Source organism: Tyto alba, unplaced genomic scaffold (assembly GCF_018691265.1).
Source record: "Tyto alba isolate M040663 unplaced genomic scaffold, T.alba_DEE_v4.0 Super-Scaffold_1000006, whole genome shotgun sequence".
Lineage (NCBI taxonomy): Eukaryota > Metazoa > Chordata > Aves > Strigiformes > Tytonidae > Tyto > Tyto alba.
The window spans coordinates 16,084,302-16,110,541 of record NW_024881272.1 but is presented as its reverse complement, the minus strand read 5'-3'; the positions used below and the strand labels follow the sequence as shown (position 1 = coordinate 16,110,541).

At 37.5% G+C, this 26,240-nt stretch overlaps 2 protein-coding genes across 8 annotated transcripts in view; both read left to right on the top strand.

The window, feature by feature from the left end:
* Positions 1-10,625, top strand: part of TLCD4 (TLC domain containing 4) — a 44,809-nt gene extending 34,184 nt beyond the window's left edge. For all 6 annotated transcript variants that reach the window (XM_033000447.2, XM_042807948.1, XM_042807959.1 and 3 more), the window contains 2 exons: positions 480-553; positions 4,013-10,625. In XM_033000447.2, coding sequence (XP_032856338.1) covers positions 480-553; positions 4,013-4,328 — 390 coding nt within the window. In that variant the 3' untranslated portion in view covers positions 4,329-10,625. The remainder of the gene's footprint in view (positions 1-479; positions 554-4,012) is intronic.
* LOC104362675 (holocytochrome c-type synthase) lies at positions 535-21,869 on the top strand. 2 transcript variants are annotated; one of them, XM_033000442.2, is made up of 7 exons: positions 535-553; positions 15,271-15,420; positions 16,185-16,333; positions 16,932-17,080; positions 18,212-18,331; positions 19,127-19,213; positions 19,470-21,869. In XM_033000442.2, the coding sequence occupies exons 2-7, from the start codon at positions 15,306-15,308 to the stop codon at positions 19,666-19,668; spliced, it is 819 nt and encodes a 272-aa protein (XP_032856333.1). In that variant the 5' UTR covers positions 535-553; positions 15,271-15,305; the 3' UTR covers positions 19,669-21,869. The 2 variants fall into 2 exon arrangements, with proteins under 2 accessions (XP_032856333.1, XP_042663873.1); XM_042807939.1 differs by lacking the exon at positions 535-553 and adding an exon at positions 14,627-14,726.
* The last annotated feature ends 4,371 nt before the right edge of the window (positions 21,870-26,240 follow it).

Genomic DNA, 26,240 nt, shown 5'->3' with positions numbered 1-26,240 from the left:
CCTTTCTGCTGACAAATAAGAGCTGGGAATTCATCATCACTTTGGCAAATTATGTGCTTAAATCAATGCAGGGACATTTTTCTTTAGTTTATAGTGTTTCTGTTTGAGCTTCTTTAAACATCGAGAAATCCAAAATGTTTATAATCCTCCTAGACAGTATCATTATAATTATAGCCTGTGACTACTTGTGCCAGTCTTCTCTAGCTAGCTTTCCATGGTCACTCTACTGTAAGTCTTTTAAAGATTTATTTAAAGTAAGAAACTACTGATTTGAGATACCTGAAGAACAATTGCAGCTTTTGCAGTAAACCTCACTTTGAAATTTTAAGGAAGTTGGCCACAGGTGGCAAACCTGGTTACTATGGGATTTAATAAAGAAGTTGAGACATTGTATCATTCTGTGTATACCTGAAGACTTTAATCAAGATTTCACATCTACATTGTTGATTTTTGTATGTCTGTTTTGTTTTGCTAACCAGAGCAAAGGTCTGTTGGCTTATTTTGGAAACTTTCGTCTGCTTGCAGAGTTCTCCACTCCTTTTGTCAATCAGCGGTAAGTGGTTAGGGAATTTTTGCATAGTTCTTCTAAATTTAAATATGTATTATTATTTCTGTCACTTAGAAGGTTTTTTTTGTTGTTGTTGTTGAATGTATGCTGAAAGGGAATTTATATAGATTGAACTAAGGATTACTATGTGGAAACCTTTTTTGCTATGAGAACTTGTTGCTGCTATAGCTGCAACAGTATAACTAATGTATTCACCTCTGAGTTACTTTCTAGCTTAGGCCAGCCTTCACATGGAAGGGCAAATTTTAATGAAACTACTGGACAAAAAAGTTCACAAATATAATATTGCTTATTAGCCTTTGTATGCTCACTTAACTGATATAATAAAGCCATCATATACAATAGGGAATTTTTTTTTTGAGTACCATGGACCAGGAAAAGAAGCGAGATAACATTGTCATCAGGATCCTATAACGGAATTGCATTGCCCTAGAGAATCTCAGGTTTATTTTGCAATAGTGCATACACCTACATCAATATTAATATATGCATATGAATATATAGAATAATATAAATGTATATTCTTTATGTACTTTCAAAAATAGTTCTGGAAATTATTTTGAGCACTTAAATTAGAAAAATAGTAAATCACCTAAGTATATCTGTAATGGTTAATCTTGACACTTGTGGTCAGAGAAGAAAGTGGCAGAAGGCTCTTTTGCAGACTCTTCACTCAGTGAGAGTCGAAGCCTGCCATGGCTTCTAGTTACAGCGTTGCTTCTAAAATTGCTGCTGTGAGTATCAGAAATGGAGTGTGACAATGCCATGTGCTGCAGGTAGGGAAAAGCAGTCAATGGAGTTTCCTGGTGCTCTGGGAAGAGTAGCCTCTCTCCTTACTTTGTAGCCACCATGACCCAGCTGGGGACAGGGATTAGCCACAGGAATAGGTCACCTCAGGAGAGGGGCTTTGGTATAGGGCGGTGCTGCAGAACTCTCCTCTTCCTCCATTTTTTTGCAATGTAGGATCAGATCTTTCAGTGTATCAGATGCCTATTCCTCACCCATACTCTTTGGGGTGTATTTATACTTTACTGATCCTACATATGTGGCATCTATTTTCTCTTCCAGGTAGAGGAAGGGTAAGGTTTGTAAGGCAAATAGGAACTGTAATCCTCCTGCAAACAGAGTATCTGTGTATTGCCCGTTACTGCATTGTGACTGTCAACTCTGAAATACTTTGAGACTGTAGCATTCCTCAGATCTCTAAGAATAAAGAAGATTGTGCTGAGATCCCTTTTGAACATTAGCTTGGCAAATTCAACTTACGGGAGAGCCGGGTGGGATAATGGAGCGCTCCAGAGGTTGCTTTCATTCGCCCAGGTGCAGTTGAGTAGGAGATTGTAGCCTAATGTAGTCAGTGCTCCGTATGCACAGAGAAACTGAGGAGTAAATATATACTTCTTTAAACTTATTTTAGTAATACAAGGAAGAGGAGAGTAAGAAAATTAAAAATGGTGGTATTATAGTCTAGGTTTATATATTGAAATTCATGCCCTAGCGAATATCCATTCTCCTACCTGACTTCTGCCAAGATAGGATTTCATCCTCTGTTTAAGTGGTACCTATATCGATGGTACCTGTATTGATGGTTACCTTTCAGACTGTGGCTTTAGGAAGTATCATGATACATCTGGTTATTAAAAGTAATATGTGTTATACTTTTAAAATGCCTATGGTGAGGTCATGTGTCTTTGAATACCAACATTTACTGTTTTCTCAGAAAAATTAAAATGACTATAGGAGATAATGAAGTCCCTTGCACTAAGGGATGTCATCTCAGTTCACGTATGGTTTTTGGGTTTGTTTTTTTAATTAAATTTGAAGAGAACCAGATGCTTAAGATAGTAAGTAGTGGATAATGATAATGACTTGCATTATGTTTCTTGTTTGCATTCTTAGTATTACCAAAAGAGCTATTATTAAAATATAAAATGATATTCTAATCTCAGAACTGTCTATGTATTTCCTGTCTGTGTTGTTAGGGATATCTAATTGGAGGTTGTCTCCATGCCAAGCATTTAGATCTTTTAATGTTAGTGTCAGCATTTACGTAATTAATTATGAACTGTGGTGAGTAGATTTGTAATGATAACTATGATTTACTGACTTATTTTTTTTGAATTTGCTGGGACGTTGCTAAGCAGATGTCCAGTTATCTATATCAGCACATTGCAATATATTTTAAAACCTTTTTTTATATTACTTTTGGAATCTGCATTGTGTATATCAACAAAAGTACAGCCTCTGATTGTTAGTCTGACCAAATGTATCAGTTCCCTCTCTTCATCATCCCAATAAGTGTTTCTGTGGTGAGGCATCCTGTTTCCAGGCTGGACTGCCACCTCGAGTGCCTGGATTTTAATTGTCTCAGCTGCACTCTTAATGAATTTCTGGAGTATTTCTGTTAAAGCTGGATGTCTGGAAAATCTTTTTAGAATAACTATAATTACATAGGTTGTAATCTGTAGGTAATTAAATTAAACATTACTTTAAGAAACAGCTCTAGAACTGTTGTTTTGTTAAATATTTTACCCTTATATCTTCTTGGAAATAAATTGATTATTCCAATTCCCCTCCCCATCCCCCATCACTAATACAGTGATTTAAGAAATTTTCCTCTGGTCCTGTCTTTAACTTGTTGTTGTTGCACAAATTTTCCTTGCATTTATTCTGATTTAAGTGTGAATGATAAAGAATTCAAGGAGTTTGCTGTTCCTTTTTCTAGGAATTCAACCTGCAGGTTCTGTGTGCTAGGCAATAGATAAATTACTGCCTGTCTACTAAGTAATTAATATGCTAGATTTTTTTTTTTTCTAAAAACTGCTTATGAGCCAGTAGTAGTAGTGGGAGATGGGGTTTTTAGATTTATCTTTTTCACTGCATAATATACTCAGCTATGACATGATCCATTGCCATTTACAGTGTCTGGTTCTGAAGTTCTAGTTTCGGGCTGAACAGAAGCAGTCAGAAAATCCCAAATCTGAGAAACTGGAAATTAGAGCTCTATCTAGATTGCCATATCGAAATATAATGCTAGAATCGCTTTCAGGGAAACAAATAGAATTTTAGTTGCCCATTGGTGCAAAGTATAGTAATAAGCACTAAATTTGTATTTATCATTTTAAAAGAGAATTTGAATTATATTGTATTATGCAATAGTCGCTGAAATGCACACTGGTTGTCAACTGGTTTACAATTCAGATCAGAATTTTCTACATATTATTCTGTGATGTACTAGATATCACATACTGCTTAAGTGGGGAAAAAAAAATGCAGCCAAGCAGAAGAATTTTCAACTAAGCCAAGACACAGTGCCGTAATTTAGAAATTATAAGGGTGTAGGAGCAATTAATAAATTATTAACTAAAAAAAAAAATGAAATAAAATAATTTTTAATGAGATGGCTTCAAGTGTGCCTGGTATCAGTGAACACTTCTTTTGCAGGTGGTTTTTTGAAGTACTGGGATATCCCAAATCTTCAAAAGCCAACATCATTAATGGTGTGCTGATGACAGTTGTGTTCTTCGTGGTGAGGATTGCCGTCATGCCTACATATTACAGCCATGTAATTTCTTCATTTGGAACAGAGGCTTTCCAGAGATTAGGATTTGCAGCCCAGAGCGCCTGGATTATCTCAAGTGTTGTCTTGGATGTTATGAATGTGATGTGGATGGTCAAAATTGCAAAAGGATGCTACAAAGTCATTTGTCTTATCGGACAGGAGGAAGCCAAAACTCATAGAAATGGAAAATCTGACTAGAAATCATATGCATAAAATGAAATTTCTGCTATGAAAATAGTTTGAGTTCACTGAAACAGTGCACATTTCTGCCATGGAATGCTCCTATTAAGGAAACAAGGTATTACCTCTGTACTGACCTTATTCTTTCCCTAGCCACACTGCCTGCACACCCAGGGCCACGCTTTATGGATCCTGTCTGATGAGGAATAAAAGCAAAAGCTCGCACAAATGAGTTCCACATATCTGTTCTAAGCAGTTACAAGCTACTGGAATTAGAAATGAGCAGACTGGTTACTTGCTTGTTATCCACCAGTGTGTTCGAAGTGTTTCACTCAGGTTTCTTAGATTAATGTGTTTTATAAATCCAATGAGTACTGACATCTCTCTTTTTTTAGAAAACAGAAAAACTCCCCAAACTCCTGATATGGTGCAATTTTCCTGGCACGTTTCTATGTTTTCCTCTAGGAATAACAATCAAGATTTCATTCTTGACAACTTTTTAATTTTTGCAAGAAAATCTAAAAATTTAGCTTTGATTCTGTGAAGTCTTTTACTGGTTTTTGTTCTGCCTTCTATGAATGCAAACCATTTTGGGAAATTTATGAAATAATTTTATCTAAAGTATTGTATTATAAGATTACAGAATATCTTAAAAATTGTTGAAATTCTCTGATCTTGATGAGAAGGATTCACTTTTGCTCTCTTATATTACATGCAATACTGCATCTTCTAAATTGCCCGTGGGATTTTTTTCATAAGTTAGTATGGTAAATGATGTGTGAAAACAGCATAATTCCTACTGGAGTGCTTTTTCCTTTGCTGCTGCTACCTTTGAGAAGTGCTGCAACTCTCCTCAGAGTATTTTTAACCATTGGCTATTTGGATACAAAGTTTAATTGTAAAGTGTTTAATTTCTTCTGTGTATGTGATGTGTAACTTACAGTAGTATTTTTTCTTTTATCAAGAAATGACCCTTTTGATATGAAGTGTAGAGGTTTGCATTGTTTTTCTGAGATTTGAATTCTTGAATTAACTGTGCCAAACTTCCATAAAGGTATATGGTAATTCTGTAGAATGACAGTTCACTTCTGTAGGCACAATATTTTATTTTTTTTTTAAACCATGTATTTGTCAGTAGGTACTCTGTTCCTTTTTCTGCAAACTTAAAGGTTTGGAGGGCATCAGAGAGGAGCCTTACCATCTAGGAATATTATAGAATCAAATTATCTAATTTATAATACAATTTGAGGAAATTCTGGGGTTTGTTTTATTTTTAAATGATTTTAAGAGCTGTATTTTTGTGTAGTTTGGTCTTGTTTTGCTTGCTTTAAACCATATCTGACTTGGGACTGATTAACTTCTGTTTTTTTTCCCTTGGTGTGAGGTTTTTTGGTGTTTTTTTTTTTTTTGTTTTTTTTTGACATTATTTGTTATATCTTCTGGTAAGGTGTGCTAAAAGTATCCATTTTCACTCAGTACTTTAGTGCACATAGCAGTTACTGTAGCAGACTGTTTAAGCAATTTGTTTTTAAACAAAAAGGTAAAATATTTACTCTGTGTAAGGTAATTAGTTTTCCTCTTGTCCTGTTCCCTCTAACAAAGCCGAGTGATGTGTACTCTCCCCTCTGTAGCTGGAGTGTGAGTGCCTGATACTGTGCTCCTGGGTGAGGGACGCAGCATTCCCCTCTTCCAGGAATCCGCTGTCTGTAAGACCCCAAGAGGACTGCATAGCCTGAAATGCCTTATAACAAAGGCATCTGCAATGAGTTTAGTTCCCCGGTTAAAATGATGTCAGGGAGTATTGTTTAGGCTAACATAATATGCACTTTTATAGGCCTAGTTCCACTGTTTAACTGGGCAGGCTTTCTTCCAAAATGGTTTCCCAGTCCTGCCTTGTTGAAGGAGATATCAAGGATTGTTAATACTTCTGCTTTATGGATTCTGTACTTATTAATACTTCAGAAGCCTGCAGACAAAAGATTCGTTTATGCCTTGGGAAAGTTGGCAATTAATCTGGTTAGCTGTAGGATTTGAGTGAGTACAGTACTTTATGTGGGTACCAGTAAATCCATAGTCTTTGAGAGTTGATCCTGTGACCTGCTTTGCTGAAAGAAACAGGCTCCCTTTTATACTAATTTGCAGAACCTGGTATCTTTCAGAATAGTGATTTCAATGTATGTAATGTAAAATCTAGGCAATGTACAAAGGCTCAATGTTTCTGTCACCTTTATGTTTTAAAAGCATACACGAATTACTTTTTTCTTGTGCTTTTTAAGTCACTAGACCAGGGAATCATTTTGTAATACCTTGTTCCTTTCTAGAATAAATTTTAAGTTGAGTAAATTCCAACATTTTTGAGAATATGTTTGAAAGTAGAAGTCTGCTTTTGTTATTCAGGAAGTAGGATGGAAAAAAAAATTGATAAAGATGATGATTTGGAACAACTCTTAAGGTGATAACTCATGAAAACTGTTTGAAACTCACCCCATTTTAGCATTAATCTTCAGTATTTCAGTACATTTAATCCTTTGTTTTCAATGGAGAACATTTATTAAAATGGCCCATTTCCTTCACTTCTAGGTGGGCCTGTTTGATAGGGAGGGAAAAAAGGTAAATCAAACTACAATAAAATTATGTTAAAACTAGATTGAAAAAAAACCCTGAAACCCAAACCCTGCATAATACACTTTGGGCAACAATCTGGAACAGAAGGGCAGTGGGTCATTATTTAATAACATGTAATATTTCAGATCACTGTACAAAATTAGTGTAGTTAAACCAATATTTTGCAATGCATTATGTTTAAATTTTCTATTTTTTTTTTTTTATGTATTACTATTATGTCTTGATGCACTTACTATGTGTCAGAAGACAACTTTCTAATGAAAAAAATTAACATTTGTGCATTCGGCAAGGACTGTAGTAAACAGGCTGCAAAGTTGTGATGTACTGAATACATTAGTATAGGGCACTTTAGAAGCTTGTAATACAGCAAATTAGATAGATGTGGCACTCATTTTTCAATTGCACTTCATTAATTTTAAAACTGTGGTGAAATATTGATGAAATCTAATGTTGCAAGCTTGTGTCTGCTTTTTTATGCGAAAAAGAAAATGCATGATAAGTAGCATTGTAATAAATGCTACCTTTAGAATGTAATATTATCTTATTAGTGGCTTAAAACTTCTATTTTTAACAGTTGCATCGTCTAGTGTAAAAGCAGACTCTTGGTATGTCACCAGGTTTCTTTGCCATGGACATAAACAAACGGAAGGAGTTAATCCTGTAAAAAAATGCTCAGATATCTTGTTCTTCTTTTCTTTTACATTCTTCAGTACCAGGTGACACAAAATTAGCACAACGATCGTGGTGCTATTTGTACTGTTAAGGCTGTATGTAGGAATGCAAATTTCCCTTTTTTATGGCTTTACTTTTTCATCACAAGATGAGTAATTACCACTTTCAGACCTACTACAGGGGAATGGTAGGTAAAGTTTTGCTTTCATGGTTGATTTGTGGATACAGTACTTGCAGAGAGGAAATGTACTTCAAATACTCATTTTCTCAGTGAGTGTTCCAGTGGATTTCAATGAAGTCAAGAGCCTTGCACTACAGAGATGCTTTATGGGTTATCTATGTGCATTCTTCAGTAGAAAGAATTACATCTCTGATGCCTACTGTACCTCTGTAAATACATACTATCTTGAGTGGGCTCCATAATTTGATAATTTAATTGCTTAAAAAATAGAACCTATTGAATAATGAAAAATACCCTATGCACAGGAAAATGAGGAGATCTGACATAAAAATTCATAACAATTCAAAATTTTGTGTTAAAATTTATAAAAAATGAAATTAATTACAGTATCTGGAAGAGAATTACTTCCATCTTTACTTGGAAAATTATGGGAGAAGATGACTCATACTGCAGAACTAACGTTAACCTAAGAGTAAAAGCTTTCACAAGTGAGGAAATGTGTTCAAGCAGGTTTAAAGAGGAGAGGTGGATCCAGCTGTCTTCCTGCTGCTGTGGTTGGGACAACAGCAGGCTGATAGGTAGCAAAAAGGTTTAGGTATTTGTATATCTCTGTTCACAGTGGAAAATTAAACTTTTCTTTAGTGGAAAATTAAACTTTTCTTTAATGTGTTCATGCTGTATAAAATGGGTTATCAGTTGTTGATTGCTGTTTGAAGAGGACTTTCTGTCATGGACTTGTGTGTCTTTAAGTACATGTACATACAAGCTTTCTGTAAAAGATCATCTAATAGAGAAGTTTGTAAAATTGTTTTGTGATGCTTCTGCTGAGCCATTTGGAGGAAAATTAAAGGGCTGCTTGACAATTACTTCATCTTAGGATCAGGTGCAGTGTTGGCTGCTGGCGAAAGCCATCAATAAAGCAAATAGAAAGGGACTAGGATTTTCAGATGAAAAAATACAAGTGTAGAAGTCTTTGAAAAGTATGGGCAGCCCTCTTGCATATTTTTAATAGCCTACTGTACAACATCATTATCTGGCTACAAAGAACTTCATGAGGAAGGATTTGTTCCTGGTGGAGTTTCTCTATCTATGGAATATATTTGACACCTGGAAAGAGAACAGTATTTCATTGCTGAGATCCTGACAGCAGTCAAATGGAAATAGTGACCAATATTTATGAACTTTAACATTCATCCAAATCCAGGTAAAATCTCTTTGTTGGACAGGTGAAGGTCTTAGCATTTTCTGAAAGCAACTTGAAAGTTCTTTTTATGGTAGAGATGATGAAGATGTGGTGCTTGGGATGTTTAGAGATCTGGGACTAAGCATCAAATCACACTTTTATGTAGTAACATTTGTTAAGGTTTCTTATCCATTACAAATCTCTACTAGCTACCTCCTTTGACATTCTTGCTCTATTTATAATAACCAAGCACTTTATAGCTCAGTAAATAAAGGAAGGTAGCTATGAAGAATAAATTGTATTGTTTGGTATAAGAAATATTTTGGCAAAATTTCTTCTGAGATCAGTTTCATTGTGTGATGTCCTGCACGGGGAGGGTATGTGATTATAATGATGTATATACATTTTTAATCTACTTGTAAAGGAAATGTCTTTAAGGGAGTAAATTATGGAGAGTTTAGCATGGCTTGGTATCAACCATATAATGATTTCAGTGTGCTATTTATAACTTCCTACTTAATGAAATTGAAAATATAAAGGCAAATAAAATATTCTGTAGTGTATCTTTATTTTTAATCTATGTGTGGGATGTCAAACATTGTACTTGTCTTGTGGACAGGACATGCTTTTATGAGCCTACAAATATTTAAGTATATGAGAATCTGCACCCAAGTGGAACATGTTGCATGTAAATTGTCTTCTAAATTTTAAAATTTTGATATTTTTAGAAATTTGCTTGGTTTGAAAGCAACATTTACATATTGATACCAGGCTGTAACACAGAACATAACACTTTGAGTGCAATGTGGGATATATTTGCTTTGTTTATTGTAATCCTATTCTAGTTTCACAAGAGATATCCATCATACAATAAGGGGAAAGGAGGAAAAGGGCTAATCATGAGCTCGGCTATATAATTTGCACACTTAATATGCACACATCCAAATATCCTGAATTTGTTTCTAGCATGCATATACCAAACAGTGTTTTCTTTAATACTGATAGATACCTATGTCTGTAGAATAATTTAATGTGTAAGCACAGCTAAACTGATATAAAACCAAATTACAAAAACTGTTGGGAACAAATGAGTTACAAGTTAGGCATAAGTAATGGAGCCTGTAATTCAAAAATGTTTATATAATCTTCTCTCTAAGAAGACACTTGATCAATATATCTAACTCATGCAGAGCAAGGATGTAAATTCTGCCAGACTGATTTCTGGTAAATCTTGACAATCTGGTTTGCCGTAAATACTAATACTGTCACAAAATTTCAGGGTGGCATTATTAAATTCAAATAGTAATGTGGCCCAATTGTAATAGCAATCCTTATCACGGCACAAGAACTTAAAATTGCAATATAACAATTCTGCAGATTGGTGATAAAGGTAATCAGTCTTAGTAAGGCAGATGATTGAGTATTATGGGTTTAAATTTACTTTTCATTATAAAAATATTTCTTAATTATATGTTTGCATTTCAGTGTTATTGTAAAGCATTTCTATATTTTGATTGAACAGTTTAGGAGCTTGCATAAAATGATATTGGCTGATTTTTTTTTTTTCATTTCATATATGCAATAATGTCAATAAGCAATAAATTGCATGTTGTATGCAAGGTATTGGTACTTCATAATAAAGGAAAGGAACACAGTTTCTTATTTGTGAATTTGTCTTTCTTAATACGGTAGTAGCTTGTGTACCTATAATGAATGCATCATGAAAGAACAATTTTTGTTAGGTTCAGTTCAGAAACTACTGGCTTATATGGTGTCTTGAAATTTCATATTTTTTTTTTTTTTATTTTAAAAAAGGTGGGGAGGGAGTATGAGGTGTGAGCCACACTATTGTTAGGACGTCACTGAGGCCAGGAATGTAACTTAAACTATAAACTTTGTTGTGTATTGAGGAGAAACTTACAGTGGATAGTATAATTGTATTGCACTGTATTGTAATACCACATTTCAGGACATAAGGTGAACAGTTGTCTGAAGGCTCTAGGGATAAAGAGCTACTGTTGTCAGTGTCTTGTAAATGTGAGGTGCTACACAGTCCCTTACTGAATACTAGGACGGGCAATTAAGTTCCTTAATATGGCAATTCCTAGATTCTATATGTGCAGTGAACGTATGCCTAGGAAGCATGAATTGGGTAGTAAAACTCAGAGGTTTTTCTGAGCATCCTCATAGGAAGTTGCTGGTGTTTTTTATCTTAACGATTGGCTTCCAAGCACGGGAATTGCTCCTGTTTCCTCCGAGTTTTCTTTTGTATTATGCAATGGTTAAATGACTAGAAGAAAAACATTCCAGTGGTTTTTACTTTCTTCCTCTCATCTTTCAAGGGGTATTTAGTTCCATTTGTAAATGATGTTCTTAGGATACTAATTTTACACTGTTAGTGTAGAAGACTACTCGTTAACTTGGTCTGTTTGGAAATTACTGGGAATGCCTGGAAATGTTATTTAGGGTCAGATGCTATATAGGTCAGATTTCCAACTGCTTGAGGAAGGACAATGGGGGCTTGGTGGGAGGCTTTCATATTGGCAATGGGCAGCTTTTAACACTGAATGGTGGAAAGGAAGGGCTAAATGCGGCTGGGAACAAGGGGTGCCTTTGTGAGCCATTCTTAACCTGGCAAATTCCACAAATCTTGCTTAAAGTGTGAAAAATATGCCTCTCCCTAAGATGTAGGATACAGAAAGTATTTTGTATTATCCATTTCTTTATCATGTTCTGGTGCAAACTTGCTCTTCATTTTCTCACAAATTGATTTTTTTTTTAATTACTCTTTTTGTGTTCTTGCTGAAAACTTTATTTTCAGTACTTGTATTGGTGTAATAATTCTATATTAGGGTTTTTTTATTTTTATTTAACTTCACAGTGAATATCTGTCACTTTTTAGATGGTGGACTGCTGTTTTATCATCTTAATTTGCTCTGCTTTTCTGGAGTTCACAGTGTAATATACCTAAGGATGAATTGTGTGCTTTGTTGAGATTGTGACATTGGTGTTCTTTGTAATGCTTTATATTGAGGAAAAAGTATTTGCTACTTGGTTTGTCTTATAAAGGGTAAAAACTGTTATCTATACAATGACTAATAAGTAGTGCAATTGTTGCTTCTGGTGGAGTGTGATGGTGGAAAGTAGGGAGACTGCATACTGACATCAACAACATAACCTACTTTGAGAGGAGGGTGTAGAACCAATTCCCTGTTTGTGAACATCAGAGAGAGAAAACGTGTTGTACCTTAGAGTTGTTCTACCACTGACTTGAAATATTTGGAAGTAGAGATGTCAGTTGGTCTATGGGACACTTATTATTAAACTGTGGTGTCAAGTTGTAGGGAACTGAAGGAATTAATGCCTTAAGCATTCATTGCCACAGAAAACTTTGACAACCTGTGGCCTTTGTAATTAGTCTAAGGAACGCCGCCCAAGGAAGAGCGGAGTGTATTGAAGGATGTATGGCTTCACTCCCTTGCGGTTGTATTGCCAAAGTGCTTGGATAAGCCTCAAAGGAGGGAAACATGGACTGACTGAAACCATAAGTTCATGTTAGAGAGATAAATAACCAGCACCAGATGGACCTAAGCAAAAACTGAGGAAAAAATAAGGCGGGGGGGAGGGGGGGCAAGCATGACCTCCAACTCAATTGACATGTGCGGAACCAATGTTCCACCTTTTACTCGTCTCTCATGTAAATGAGTTTGTGGAATACCTGGCTCTTTTGGTCTAGTATGCTAATCAGCTGATGAAGGTGAACTTAAAAGGCGACAGAAAACTTTGCTGCATGTGCATCTACCACCCAATATAACTGGACCTGAGACAACGCTGGAGCCTGGGTGGTGAACCGGATTCTTTTCCTCTTTCTGTCCTTTTCTTTCCTATGGATTTATCAATAGATCACATTGCTTACTATCCTTTTCCAAGTTTAAGTTGTTTCTACTGCAAGTAAAACATTTTAACTGGTCATTTGCTGTCATTTCACCTTAATTTAACCTGAGGGGATCATGGAACCTTTACAACTCCCTGGGCTCCCAGTCTGGGTTGTAACACAAGTGCAGCAAGTGAAGACTAGAAGTGGTTGTATCTTGTTTAGTGCTGCTTACACAGCTGTTACTGTGAAAGCAGTCTTAGAGATTTCAGCAAAGCCAAATACGCTTCAAACTTGGGCAATGATGAAGGCAATCATAATGTTTTCTAAGGCTTATAATAGAGACTCAGCTACTGATATGGTGCCACTTTCCTAACTCCGGGTTCTCATTATGCTGTGCTAATAATGCTTGCATGCAGAAAGAGTAGGAAATCATTTCTTCCTACATAATAAAGACTATAAAAGGGCAAAAGATGAGTGAAAGGATGGATATTTGATATTACTTTATACTTGTATTTTTATTTTGTGTTCACACTGAATAGCCATGTCCTTGTTAATAAAAAAGATCCTATTTTGAAAGATGGTATGTGAACATGTTCTTAAAAGCACTCTGGACAGGCATGCGTAAGGTAAGTTTTTTAATTCAGGTAGTTATATAATTTGAAATAGTGCTTGCTACAACTGCTTCAGTGTGGTTTAGAATTTCTCTTTGTTAATCTTTCTCACCTTTTTCAAAAGAAATGGGAGAGAATCACTCCTTTCTCTAAACCAAAATACGTGCAAGAGAGACTGTCTTCCAGATTTGAATTTGGATTTTCTTCATCCCAAGTTAATGCAATAACTAGGCCACTTGGAGCTTAAGTTCTGGCCTACCTTAATTTTATTTTTAATTTCTCCAACGAAGTAGGATGTTTCAGAAAAAAAAAATGGGTTTTTTGGTCAGTTCTAATTGTCATGTATTTATAATGAATGTTTGCCTTGCGTGTCCCCACCTGCCTTTTGCACTAGACAGCCAAGCCAGAGTCCATGTTGTGGGATGAACATTGAAATAGTCCTGCCAGGTTTGTACTGGGTCGCAGCTGTTACTGCACAGCTACGTCTCATCATCTGTTAGTCAAAAAGGGATGAGGTGAAAGTAGCCTTCCTTGCTCTGGTGCAAAATGATCTCCATTTTCTGAGTCATCAAACTGCAGTGTTATGTGCAGTATTTCACACATATAGTTAAGCTGCATCTCCTGGCATTGAAATAAGGCAATATTTTTAGTAAATCTTGAAGAGCTGTCATTACTTGACTAGTTGATGCTTCAAAACCATCTTAAGGAACTTTATCTCACAGCTGCAAGTTTAGTACTAGAAAGAATATGCTCTTACAGTATTGCTTCATTCTGCTCTATACTTTATAAAAAACCCCCCCACATTATTTGCAGTTGTGAGGGATAATGATTTCACAAACACAACCACACCCTGATTTAAGATCACATGTAGCTCTTGCTAACGTAGCCACACGGCGATTAGACGTCAGCCTCAGTACATAAAAACCACTGTTGGCAAGTCTGGAACCAATTATCGTGCTCTTAACTGCGCCCTAAATACACCTGAGCAGCCCTCAGGCGCCCGGGGCCCATGCCTGGCCTTGGGGTTCACCACCTGTGTGCGGAGGGCGGTGCCCCCCGGCCCTGGGAGCGGGCAGCCCGGCGGCCCCCGCCGCCCTCTCGCGGCCGCTCGGCGCGCAGCCGCCTCCCGGCCCCGCCTCCCGGCCCCGCCCCTCCCGGCGGCGGCGGGCGCAGGCGCGGAGCGGGCCAGCGGCGCCGCGGTCTCGCGAGGCGTAGTGCTACGGTCAGGGCCGGTGGCGGCGGCGGCGGCGGCACGGGCCGGGCGGAGGTGAGGGGGAGGCAGCGGCTCCGCCGGCGGCTCCGGCTTCTCTTGGGGCCGAGCGGCGGGGGGAGGCGGGTGCCGAGGGCGGGCGGGCGCGGGCCGCGGGCCGGGCCGGCTGGGAGCAGGGGGCGGGCCTGACCTTGCCCGCGGCCGCCGGCTCGCGGGGTCGGTCGCGGCGTGTGTAACCTTACCGTGAGCGTGCCGCGGTGTGCCGGGGGTGTTGCTGCCCTGTGCGGGCCTGACGGGGCTGCGGCGGGGTGCGGGCAGAGGCCCCCCCGCCGGTGGGCGTGAGGGGACGGGCTGAGCGGCGGCTGTCAGCGTGGGTGTTACTGTAGGGAGCCCCCGCACCGCTGGTCACACGCGAGTTCCCTCGCGGTCAGTCCTGGGAGACCCTGCGGATTTTTATTTAGGCTGGATGTTTATTACTTAATTTTTTGTTCAATTTATTAGTTTGTGGTGCAGCAACATATCTGTACTTGCATTCACCTTAGTAAGTTAACAGAGTAGTTTTGTAGTTTTGTGTTACAGACGTTTACTTTTTGTTCTTTAGAGACTTGATCTGAGAAGACCCGGCGTGTGGAAGCCATGGGTTTGTCTTCATCCTCCCCGGCTGCTGCTGGCCAGCCACCGAACTCATCCAAGCAACATCAGACAACGTCTCCACCTTCAGAATGCCCTATGCATCAGGAAAAAATGAGCGGTAGTTATTCTTGAAACGTAAATGCAATAAACTCCTTACATGGGAAATAGATTGAAAAATATTTTTGGTGAAAGAAAAAAATTAAATATAAGAAGTATGATTCTATAAATAAAAACTTGAGTTTTTTCTTAATCAAAAATTACTCTCAAGTAACTTCATGAAAAGAAGTCAGTTGTTCACCAGAACAGCATGCAAGCTGCTTTGTCTTACTGTGAAGACAGTACGTGCCTGCTGTAGAACTTGTGGGTCGCTCCTGATTGTCACGTTTCACAGGGGCCCAGCAGATCTATTCCCCTCGAGTAGGATGCCCACAAAGAGTCAGGGGCGTGCGAGGGCCCCCACAAAGGCAGTAACTGGGAGCAGGTGGCTGTCACTAGAAAACATGCATCTGGAAAAGGGCAGCGGAGGGGTGGAATAAGATGAGCGTCTAGAGAAGGAGGATGTCAGCTCTTTTGTTGACACAATCAACACGTGTTGGATTAACTTTGCTGTGGAAATCTTAAGTATGGACAGGGCAGTGTAGGGGCCAGCATGGGGTGGGGAATGAGCATTCAAGGGCTACAGAAGAAGCTTAGATTTTACCATGGTGCTGGGTCCTAAAATGTGGGAAAGAGAACAGTTAAAGCTGTTGCAGAGTTCAGAAGAAAAAAGCAAAATATCAGTTTGTATTTACGTGAAAATTCACTGAACTCTTTTCCATTTCCTGTTGTGTCTTAGAGTTTTCATTTTGTAGCAAAATATATATATTTTTTCCTGTATTTCAGGTTGTCCAATGCACATGAACACTCCTGATCATAGAACCGAGAACACAGGTGATGTTCCTGCACATCAAGAAAGAGCATATGAGTTTGTAGCGTGTCCGGTGAAGTCTGGTACATCTCAAGTGAAAGATGACATAGATCCAAGCAATATGGTAATTGTTGCTTATTTCAGATGTTTCTGTCAGTCTTATTTCTTCTGAAATACTATCCACAAAATGTAAATAGTGATACTGTCTAAGGTGGAAACTCTGGCCAATAATGCAATTTTTAACGCTGCTTTTTTTCATTTTGTGTGCAAATACTTGTATAACAACAAGTTACATCTTCTTTAACATTCTCTTCTTCAGATTTTTATCTTTTTGATAAAAAGTGGTTTTCCAGTTTGCTGTCTGTTTCTAGTTGTTAGTGACATGCATGGTTTTTATACTAAGCTAGTGGGGGTTAGGTTCTGTGTAACAGCAATATGAGTACGTTCTGAATCAGTTCTCTCCAAGGTTTCTTCTGATGTACAAAAAGCACTGCTCTCTTGAAAGTTGAAGCTTAGGCAAAAGGGTTCCGTTAGTCTTCAGATGACAAACTAGTGCAAAGAGTTCTGCTGCAAGAGAGAGGTAATTTTTGGTAAATTTCAATAAAGGGTGAACTTCTAGATCTTTGTAGCAGCTGATTGGTGATGCTTTGATTTTTCTTAAACATCGTAACATAAAAAAACGTTCATACACTAGTTTGTTGCTGATTCTCCTTGTTTTCTAGATGCCTCCTCCTAATCAGCAGCCATCTCCAGATCAACCATTTCCATTGTCAACTGTTAGAGAAGAATCTTCCATTCCTAGAGCACATTCTGACAAGAAATGGGTCTACCCTTCAGAGCAAATGTTCTGGAATGCTATGCTTAGAAAAGGGTAAATACACTGTGTATTATTAGATGGAGTCTGTGAGCCTGAATTTCATGAAGTAATATCATTAGTTATTATTTATCGATATTATTTAAGAGTTTGTGGACTCTAAGCAGTAAATAATTAACTAGCTCTTTTAAAAATTATTTTTATAACCAGCTTTATTTTAAAAGGTGAGCTGGTCTCAAAGGCCACATCTCCTGTAGTGATCAGCCAGATCTTCCACTGCCACTAGCTCAGAAAATTTTCTTAGAAGTCAGTGCACAGGCATAGACAAAATTTGCATGATTGCCAGCCTTCAAACTCAGGCGGCTTCATGCTAATCCTATAAACTGATAGTAAAGGTTCTATGATTGTGAGAACATCTCACTTGACTTTGCAAAATTGCTAAAAATGTGAAAATTTTTTGACAAGCAGATGTTTTAATTCTTTACAGAGATTCAGTGTAGACAAGATCTAACTGAATGATAAAGGTCTCCCGTGGCTTAAAAAAACTTTCTGTGCTGCTGTTTCCTCATTCTTTTGTAATTATTTGTTTGTTATTCTCAAATAGATCAACTTTAAAGGCAGTTACTATTAAAACAATAGTAATTCTTAGTTCTATGTATCAATTCTTAAGACAATATGTCATAAGCAGCTCATATTGGACACACAAGTTTTGGTCCTCTAAACATGTAAAAGCATTCAACGATATGCTTGTTGAAGAGGAAGCATGTGCATAGTCATAGTTCAGGGTCAGCGATGAAAGGCCTTTCGAAGTGTATGCAGAATGTATCGAATACAGGACTTGTATGCATTAGGAATGCAAGTGGGCTTTTTCCTAAGCATTTTTATGAATACCGTGGATGTGCTGATGTTTGCACACTCGCATAACTTTCTGGTATGGTTAAGCTGTTAGTGTAGTTAACTAGAATTTGTGGATGTCTACGATGATAACTTTGGTAACTACACTTTTACACAGAAAATGAAGTGGTTCTCAAGATGCTTAAGCAGATGAGCCAGAAGTTTCCATACTTGTTTCGTGTCTTTGCATAAAACCTTAAATCTCTCAATTCAAAAGTCCATCAGATAAACTGAGGAAGGTGGAGTAGTTATGCTGTAACGCTTGTAACCTGTTTTCAAATTCTTATTTTTTAGGTGGAGGTGGAAGGATGATGACATAACAGGTGAAGACATGACCAACATTATTAAGATTCACAACCAAAACAACGAGCAGGCTTGGAAGGAGATTTTGAAGTGGGAAGCTCTTCATGCTGTGTACGTACATATGAAATGACAAGCAAATCCTTTGGTTTAGCTTTTGCTTTTGTAATTCTTTGAAAGTAGAATGTCTCTTGTTTTTGCAGAAATATTCTGGTGCTGATACACCTCAAAAGTTACGGTCTTGTAGGAGCCTGCATTTTGATTAATATGGAGGAAGATTATCCAGAACAGCTTAACTAAAAGTGAATAATTACTATGTTGATAAAACTGATGAGCATTTTGGTGGTGTGTGTATAATATGGATTTGGAGAAATTAACTTCTTATTGTATCTATTTTGGAATTATTTAATTGAAATCTTTATGTTACGAAAAAAATACGAGATGTAAATTTAAACTAAAAGTGTCTGGTGTAAAACAAGCTGTCACCTTTTAGGTCAGTATAGTTCCTGTTCCTAGAAGAGACAGGCTAGTTAGGCATTCTATATATAGAAGTTGTTTTCTGAGGTTCCATCATCTTTAATACGCAGTGGTTTGGATTATGGTTTTCTGTTCTTTTAAATCTATTAAATCTGTGGGTTAGATTTGCTGAGAACTGCTCTGTTGATGTTAGAACAATGGTGTGGAGCATATCAAAGCAGTAAGTGCTGTCAGAAACCAGAGGACTTTTCAAACCTTTTTAAAAAAAAAAACAACCTGGTTTGGGTCACTTGTAGTTAATTTTTTACTGTTGCTCTTTCTTGTATTCAGTTTTTCTGTTACTGAAACTAATTACCATAATGGCTTAAACACTTAAAATAAGACTGTTTTAAAAGGTTAAAAACTTTTTTTTTTTTTTAATCGTGTGCACAGGGAATGTCCATGTGGACCATCACTGATGCGGTTTGGAGGCAAAGCAAAGGAGTATTCACCAAGAGCCAGAATACGTTCATGGATGGGGTAAGTGGGCAGGAAAGAAGGTCTTCCAGTGAGGTGGGAGGGTGGGGAGATGTGTCTGAAAACATGGTGTAGAATTAATTTTAAGATGTTTCAGAATTGGAATTGTAAGTTATAATTACTGGAAGAGAGAAGTACTAGTGGGGATCTTATGCCAGTGTCTGGATAAATAAATCTTCTTAAATAGGACTTCCACTCCCTCTCCCAGGTTCATAATATCCATTAAAATATCTACATGGTGTGTTATCTGTCTTTCCAGATATGAACTTCCCTTTGACAGACATGACTGGATTGTTGACCGATGTGGAAAAGAAGTGCGATACGTTATTGATTACTATGATGGTGGAGCAGTAGATAAGAACTACCAGTTCACTATCCTGGATGTTCGCCCTGCGTTTGACTCTCTCTCGGCCGTATGGGACAGAATGAAGGTAGCTTGGTGGCGGTGGACTTCATAACTGCTCCTGTGGTGTGCAGTCAAAACGTAAACCACGTTCCTCATAGGCTAAGGATATGTGAATACTAGGACTTAACATAGAAGTTCACTGCAACTGTCACTATTTTCGACATCACCACTGTTCTTTGGGGGTGGGAAGCGAGGATGAGGAAATCCATTGTTAAGTACACCGATGCTTTATGGTGTTTTGAATGAAATATTAAAGTTAGAGTAGCAAAAACACGTATCTTAATTTTCTTAAGAGCTGGGCAATCTTTTCTTGCTGTGTTACCGATTCTGCATAAGCTTGCCTTTTTTCCGTTTCATGTCTCTGGTGCTGCAACAAATACATTAGGTCTCTGATTCTGATTGGAGTTTTGAGTATTACTTAAAAAGTGAAAACTGGAAATTTCATGAACAATTTCACATAGTTACAGTCTTTGGATACGTATCATTTGGACTGTTTCAAACTGCATGTTTTATTTGTTTTCACATGGGCACTTTACCTGTTCAGATACTTGCTTCCTCAGAAAACTTTAGTCATGTTTTTTCTGTTAAAGGAAGTATAGTGTAGTATGAGTATTTTTAAAGGCATGTTAAGTTGAAAAGGAGAATATACTCATGCCTTAATCTGCAATTTGTCTTTGAACAGTAGAACATCTGTTAGAAGCAGGAAATGAGTGTCACTTGTAAAACATTTCTAAAAGGAGATAAAATGGATATTTAATATTTATTTATTTGAGAATTTAAAAGGTTTGCTTTCTGATGTAAGAACTATATTCTTTTAGTATTTTCATGTCTTTAATGTGTGTCTCACCTAATGCATTCAGGACAGAATTAAGCCTTATTAAAGAAACTGTCATGCAGTGCATCTGCATTTTGCATCTTGGCTCTATCATTTATACCATAGCATGCTTTTTTATATAACGCCTAATCGCACAAGGGTGTATGACTACACAGTGATACACATTTCTGCATAGTGATTATTGTGAGCCGTATTACAGATGTATATATAACTTGGCTAAAAGGGTATCAAAAATGCCAAGAAATAAGGTTGATTTGATTGTTTTCTAAGAATGATCAATGTTAATGCTCTGTGGCTTAAAGATTTGATTAATGTTTGTGCTTAATAAGGGAAACTTAACTTTTAAGTCTGCCACTGTAGTAGCTTTAAATTTGCATGGCTTGGTGAATTTCAGGTGCCGCATACCCCTACATTTAAAGTATTCTTCCCTTTCAGCATGTATTACTTCTGAAAATGAGTCCTCCATTTAAAACACTTGGGAATGGGAGGAGTAAAAGAGTATCACACTGTAGCTTCTTAAATGGGAGAAGCTTCCTTCATGAAACTTTATAACCTTAACTGGGAGCCAAGCTGTACATTGATTTTCTGTAAGTGGTTATTTTTAACTGACATTGGAAGCTTTGGAAGGTTGTTTTGTTTTTTTTTTTTTGATTCCTCAGCAGAAAGCCCCTCAGTGTTTGTCGAGTAACGTCCCATTTAGGAAAAAACTATTCAGGGAAGCTTCCATACTTTAAGGTACTAATGGAGATGAATGGGTCCCACTTAAGAGGCAACTGTCCTGTGTGGTAGGAATAAATATTACCCAGAAGTCCAGAGTCCTAAGAGAAAACCACGCTCTTAACCCTATCCACTTTCCTCATTCCTTTTTCACCTTTTTAGTGATTCATATATATATTTAAATGAAAAATAGCTTGGGGCAAAAAAAAGGCAAACCCTCCATCTGAGTAGGCAATGTATATATGAGATGTATGAGAAGTATGTGAACTTGTATGAAGCATATCTGTAATGAAGGAGCTGCTCTTCTCTGTCCTAACAGCAAAGACTGAGGCTTACTGCTTTTTGGGGTGGATTTTTTTGGTTGGTTGGTTTATACATTTGGTAACTTGTTATACGCGGAATTCTGTATTTCTCACAACTAGATATGGAAAAGGTACACCTGTGTAGGGAGTGCTTCAGAGGCTTCAAAAGAACGAGTTTGCTTTGTTGATTTCAGAAGCGTGATGTTGAGTGTGTTATGGAAACTGTAATTGCTGCTAAATCTGGTGAAAGATGTCATATGCCACTTCATGCGTTTACCGTTGTCTTTTATGTTCCATCTTACATAGATTCAGAATTGTTCTTTTCTGTGCTACTGTTAATGAAATGTACTACTTTGTCATGAAACAAAAAGGAGAATCAAATAAATATACTTTTCTTAACTTTGGTATTTGGTGATCACATTTTTAGCTGTAAGAATTATAGTCTGTTCCAACTGATCACATCTTTGAATATATACTACTCATTTATATAGGTGAATACAGAACCAAAAACCAAGGACTAAATTCAAGTGTTTGCCAACCAAACCAGCAGCTCTCAGAATAAGAGCATATGACAACAAATGTATTCATCCTGATTCTGGCTAACTTCTGAGGACAGGAATGCAAGGATTTTTTTTTTTTTTTTTTTTTAAATAATCATTGAAGTGTACATGAATTTATTTCTAAGACTTAAGGAAATAAACCTGGAGTTTTCTCTTTTAGGTTTGGGTTACTTTTTGCATGGTGTTGGCAGTTCACTATTTCTCAGAAGATGGGTGTCAGAGTGATTAGAATTCTAATGTAAATTTGAAAAACAGTGATTTAAATGGATGTTTTTTACCCTTTGGGAGGATGTTTTAAATATAAAACTATTGTTTAGTCTACATTAAAGGTAATGTGTGTGTATGCATAAATAGGTACATTAAATACATTTATATCCTTTCTTTGCAAGTATAGAAAGGTATGGTGAGTTTATGAAGCTCATAAAGTGAAGAAGTATCCTGATAAGGCCCTTCCAGGGAATTCTGCAGCAGCATCAGGTTCCCAGTCCCAGTCAGGCTGAAACAGAAGTTCGGAACCCAGCATCTCAAACCGGGGTAACCTTGTGCACGTGCAAAACGGAAAATGTACACTGTCACTGAAGCAGGGCCACTTTTAAAATCAGTTGTGTATTTAGATGTCTGAAGTTCACCTGTGTTCTGCTTTACCATGTCGAAGCCCTGCTTGACGTATTGCTTTTGACTCCTGCAGTTAAGTCAGGAGAGGTCTCACGATCTGCAGCTGGAGGTGTGTCCTTGAGGGATACTGCAGTGCTCAGAAACCACAATCTCTGTGACTGACGGACGGAAAAGGACTCTGGCGTAATACTCCAGCTGTAACCAGGTCTTGGGTCATGTGTGGTTGAGAGTGGTACCGATCTTTCTTACCTGGAGCAGGAGACCATTCTGCACTCAAATACCTGGTTTTGGCCTCTTGCTGTTGCATTGCTTCAGGCAGGCAGAGACTGCCCTGTGCTAGGGTGCCTGGCACCATGCTCCAGCCTGGAGGGGCACTGAGCACGGGGTGGCTGTGCCTACAGCCCCTGCCTGCTTGGTAACCTTGGCCCAGTTCTCTGCTCTTCCGTGGTATGTCCCGTTAGTATCTGGCCAACGTGAGTGTCCTGTAGTTAGGAAGTAATTCACCAGCTTGTCCTAGGATGCCTGGACTCCCTGGCTGGGTGGAGTCATCCTATGACATTTTGCCCTCGCATTGTACTAGCAGGCAGTTTGGAAAGGGGAGCTGTAGCTCCTCTGTCACCCTTTATTAATTTATTTATTTACCTCTCCCCTAGAAACAATTTTACTCCTATTCATATTATGCTAATGGTCCTAGCTTCAATCTCTCTTAAGAATTTTTCAGCTAAGCTCTAGAACATCTGCCCTACCTCGTAGAAGAATGAAATTGTGTTGCTGGTAAGAAGGTATTTGTGTCCATTATTGATTATTGTTATTTTTTTACTGCCAAAGCAAAGTGTTCTGGATTACCATTTTTGAATTATGATGTGAAAGAGGTATGCTAGTTTAGTGTTAAATGGGACGACAATGCTGTTTAGTGTTTACATAATGTATTTACTATCAGGGCTTCAATGTGTTCTGTAAATAATTATTTAAAGCCTAAATTATGATGATGATGAATATTGTTTGGCCTCTAAAAGGTGTGAAAGTGGCAAACATTCTCTTGGTGCTCTGAAAATCATCATAAATAGTCTGTCATCTTACGCACTCCCATTTTGTTCATTTAACTCTTGTGCCAAAGTGTGGGGGAATAATGGCTAATGTGGCAACGTTTGAAAAGTGAAGGCACGGATACTAAGGTTGTTGTAGCTCAGCAGCTAAAAATGAAGGGAACTGGTAAACTGAGGAGCACTGCCTAATTTTTGGACTCTTACTAATGTTGTGTCTTTTATAGAGGGTAGAAATGCCCCTTTAAAAAACACCGCTCCTTTACTTTTTAAAAAGATCTGTCACTGACATTTAATAAATTAAATGACACTTTAATCCTTTGTCTCCCTCTGCTTATATGTGGAGGAAAATCCATGTACTAAGGTTCCGCAAGCAGCTGTACTTGATGAGGAAGCTGAACTTCTTTTGAGGATTGAATATACTACTCATAATGCTAACTGTGCTTACGTCTTCAGCATGACACCTTTCCCTACCCACAAGTATCTTTACATATATTCATTTTAAAAATACACAGCATTGCTAGTTTTCTACAAATTTTTAGTAGGCAACCTCATGCATTTTTACTCTCACTGAAAGAAAATGTGTTCTATTTATTATTCTATCTTACTTTGTACAAGGTAAATTGCAGGTAAAGTTCTATATGCAGTGAATCAAGTAAGTATTGATTCTGCAGTATTATTAATAATAGGAACCTGTGGTCATACTAGATATGTCATTTTGTAAAAAGCATCCTTTTTAGTTTGCATTAGGTGATTAATCACTTTTATGTGCATCTCCTTCAAGAAAAAATGGCTTGCCAAACTCCAAGAGAAAGAATCTTAAATTCTTCTATAAGTCTGACAGTTGCATCTATTTGGTGTTACTACCTGTACGTCAAATTGTGGGCAGAGTATTAGTCTTGGCTCCAAACCTAAACAGGTGGCCTTGAGCATGTGTGAAATGATGCATTATTTACCGATGAACCACTGGTTCCAATGGCAGCTACGCACAGGACATGTCTGCATATTTGCAGCATAGGTACATATTTTTATGACTGGAGTCCGAATGAATCCAATTTTCAAATCATAATGTAAATTTATTGGAAGTATTGGCATTATTATTAGGCCTCATTAAAAAAATCTAAAAGAATAGTTTTCTTTGCTGATGTTCAGTTTGGACGATGGCCTCTCTTATACAATAAAACCCGTCACATTTGTTTTCAACATATTATGGCAGAAAAACCCCATTAAAGACTAAGTCGTCATTTTTGTTTTCTGATGTTTTGCCAATTCTGTGGTAGCTACAGAAAATTTTAGCTATTTTTCTAACATGTTCTTGCTCTTGCCTCCAGCTTCTGAAGACTGTGACCCCATAAACCTCCTGTCTATAGAGATAGCTAATGCTTTAATTGATCATTAGTAGACTTTCAAAATGAGTTTCCATCTGCTGAAAGATTAAGTGTCTTAGGGAATTGACTTAGAGCGGTTTGATGCATGGAGGATAAATGCAAATGCCTTTAATAAACACTGCTAGACCACAAATCCTTGAAAAACTTGCTTCTAAAATACTGAAAAGTAATAAAAAATATTTTTCCTCTGGTTTGTTTGTTCTCAAATTAGGGAAGGCTTTTTTTTATATATCAGAATTCATTAGCTCATTTTCAGAAAGTAAGGAGCAAAACCTCATGAAAATGTTGAGTTTAACCTTAGAACAAACCATGCAAATTTTGGCAGCTTTAATTCACAACATAAATTTTTGGTTAAATTAATTTATTCCAACTTTTAAAAACACTCACTTTGGGCCAAAATAAATGATGAAAACTTTTCTACTAGCTGTGCTTGAGAATACTGAGGAAAAACATCTCCATGTTTTAACACAATTTTTCACAATTACAGGGGTTGCTTCTCCTGTTTTCTTTAAACTTTTGCCTTTTAGCTTATTTGGAGTGATTTTTACAGGTTTTCATGTGTCTTTCTCTCTGCCATTTTTGTACAAACCACTTTTGGGAAAACTTCTACCCTTGTGATAACACTTATACTACAGAAATAATGGCTTCTTTCTTAGGTACCTGAAAAATCAGTGCTATTTAAGTCAGTTAAGAACAGTTCTAGCCCATAAGCCATTCTGGCTGCATTAGAGCTGTCAACATTGTTGTAGCAGAAAATATAGGAACTGCAGCTGTCCTACAGCACTGCCGAAAGATGGACATGATTTGTGTTGCATAGGTTAGTCATCAGACTTAGCTGTGGTTATGGGTTCCTTGTTAGTGTTTGTCTTGTGACCCCAAAATGGGTAACAGCAGTGATTTTTAGACTCTTGCAGGTGCTCCTTTAATGCCTTCTAGAGTACCTGCTTTTAGGACTGCTTACCATTGCAGTAGCTGGGACGGCAGGGTGGCTGGCATGGAAATGACAGTAAAAAGATGTAGATGGATATTATAAATTGACTTTTTTTTTTTTTTTTTTTTTTAATGTCTACTCCTCTTATTCACCACTCAGGTTAGGGGAAAGCAAGTCTAAATGAACAGTTTTATATATAAACACTGGTGGTTGTTGATGCAACAACTAATTGA

Excerpts from the sequence above, each read along its gene's own strand:
- LOC104362675 (XM_033000442.2), top strand. The coding sequence starts at position 15,306 with ATGGGTTTGTCTTCATCCTCCCCGGCTGCTGCTGGCCAGCCACCGAAC. Across the intron at positions 16,334-16,931 it reads ACATAGATCCAAGCAATATG|ATGCCTCCTCCTAATCAGCA; the intron begins GTAATTGTTGCT and ends CTTGTTTTCTAG. Across the intron at positions 18,332-19,126 it reads TGGGAAGCTCTTCATGCTGT|GGAATGTCCATGTGGACCAT; the intron begins GTACGTACATAT and ends TCGTGTGCACAG.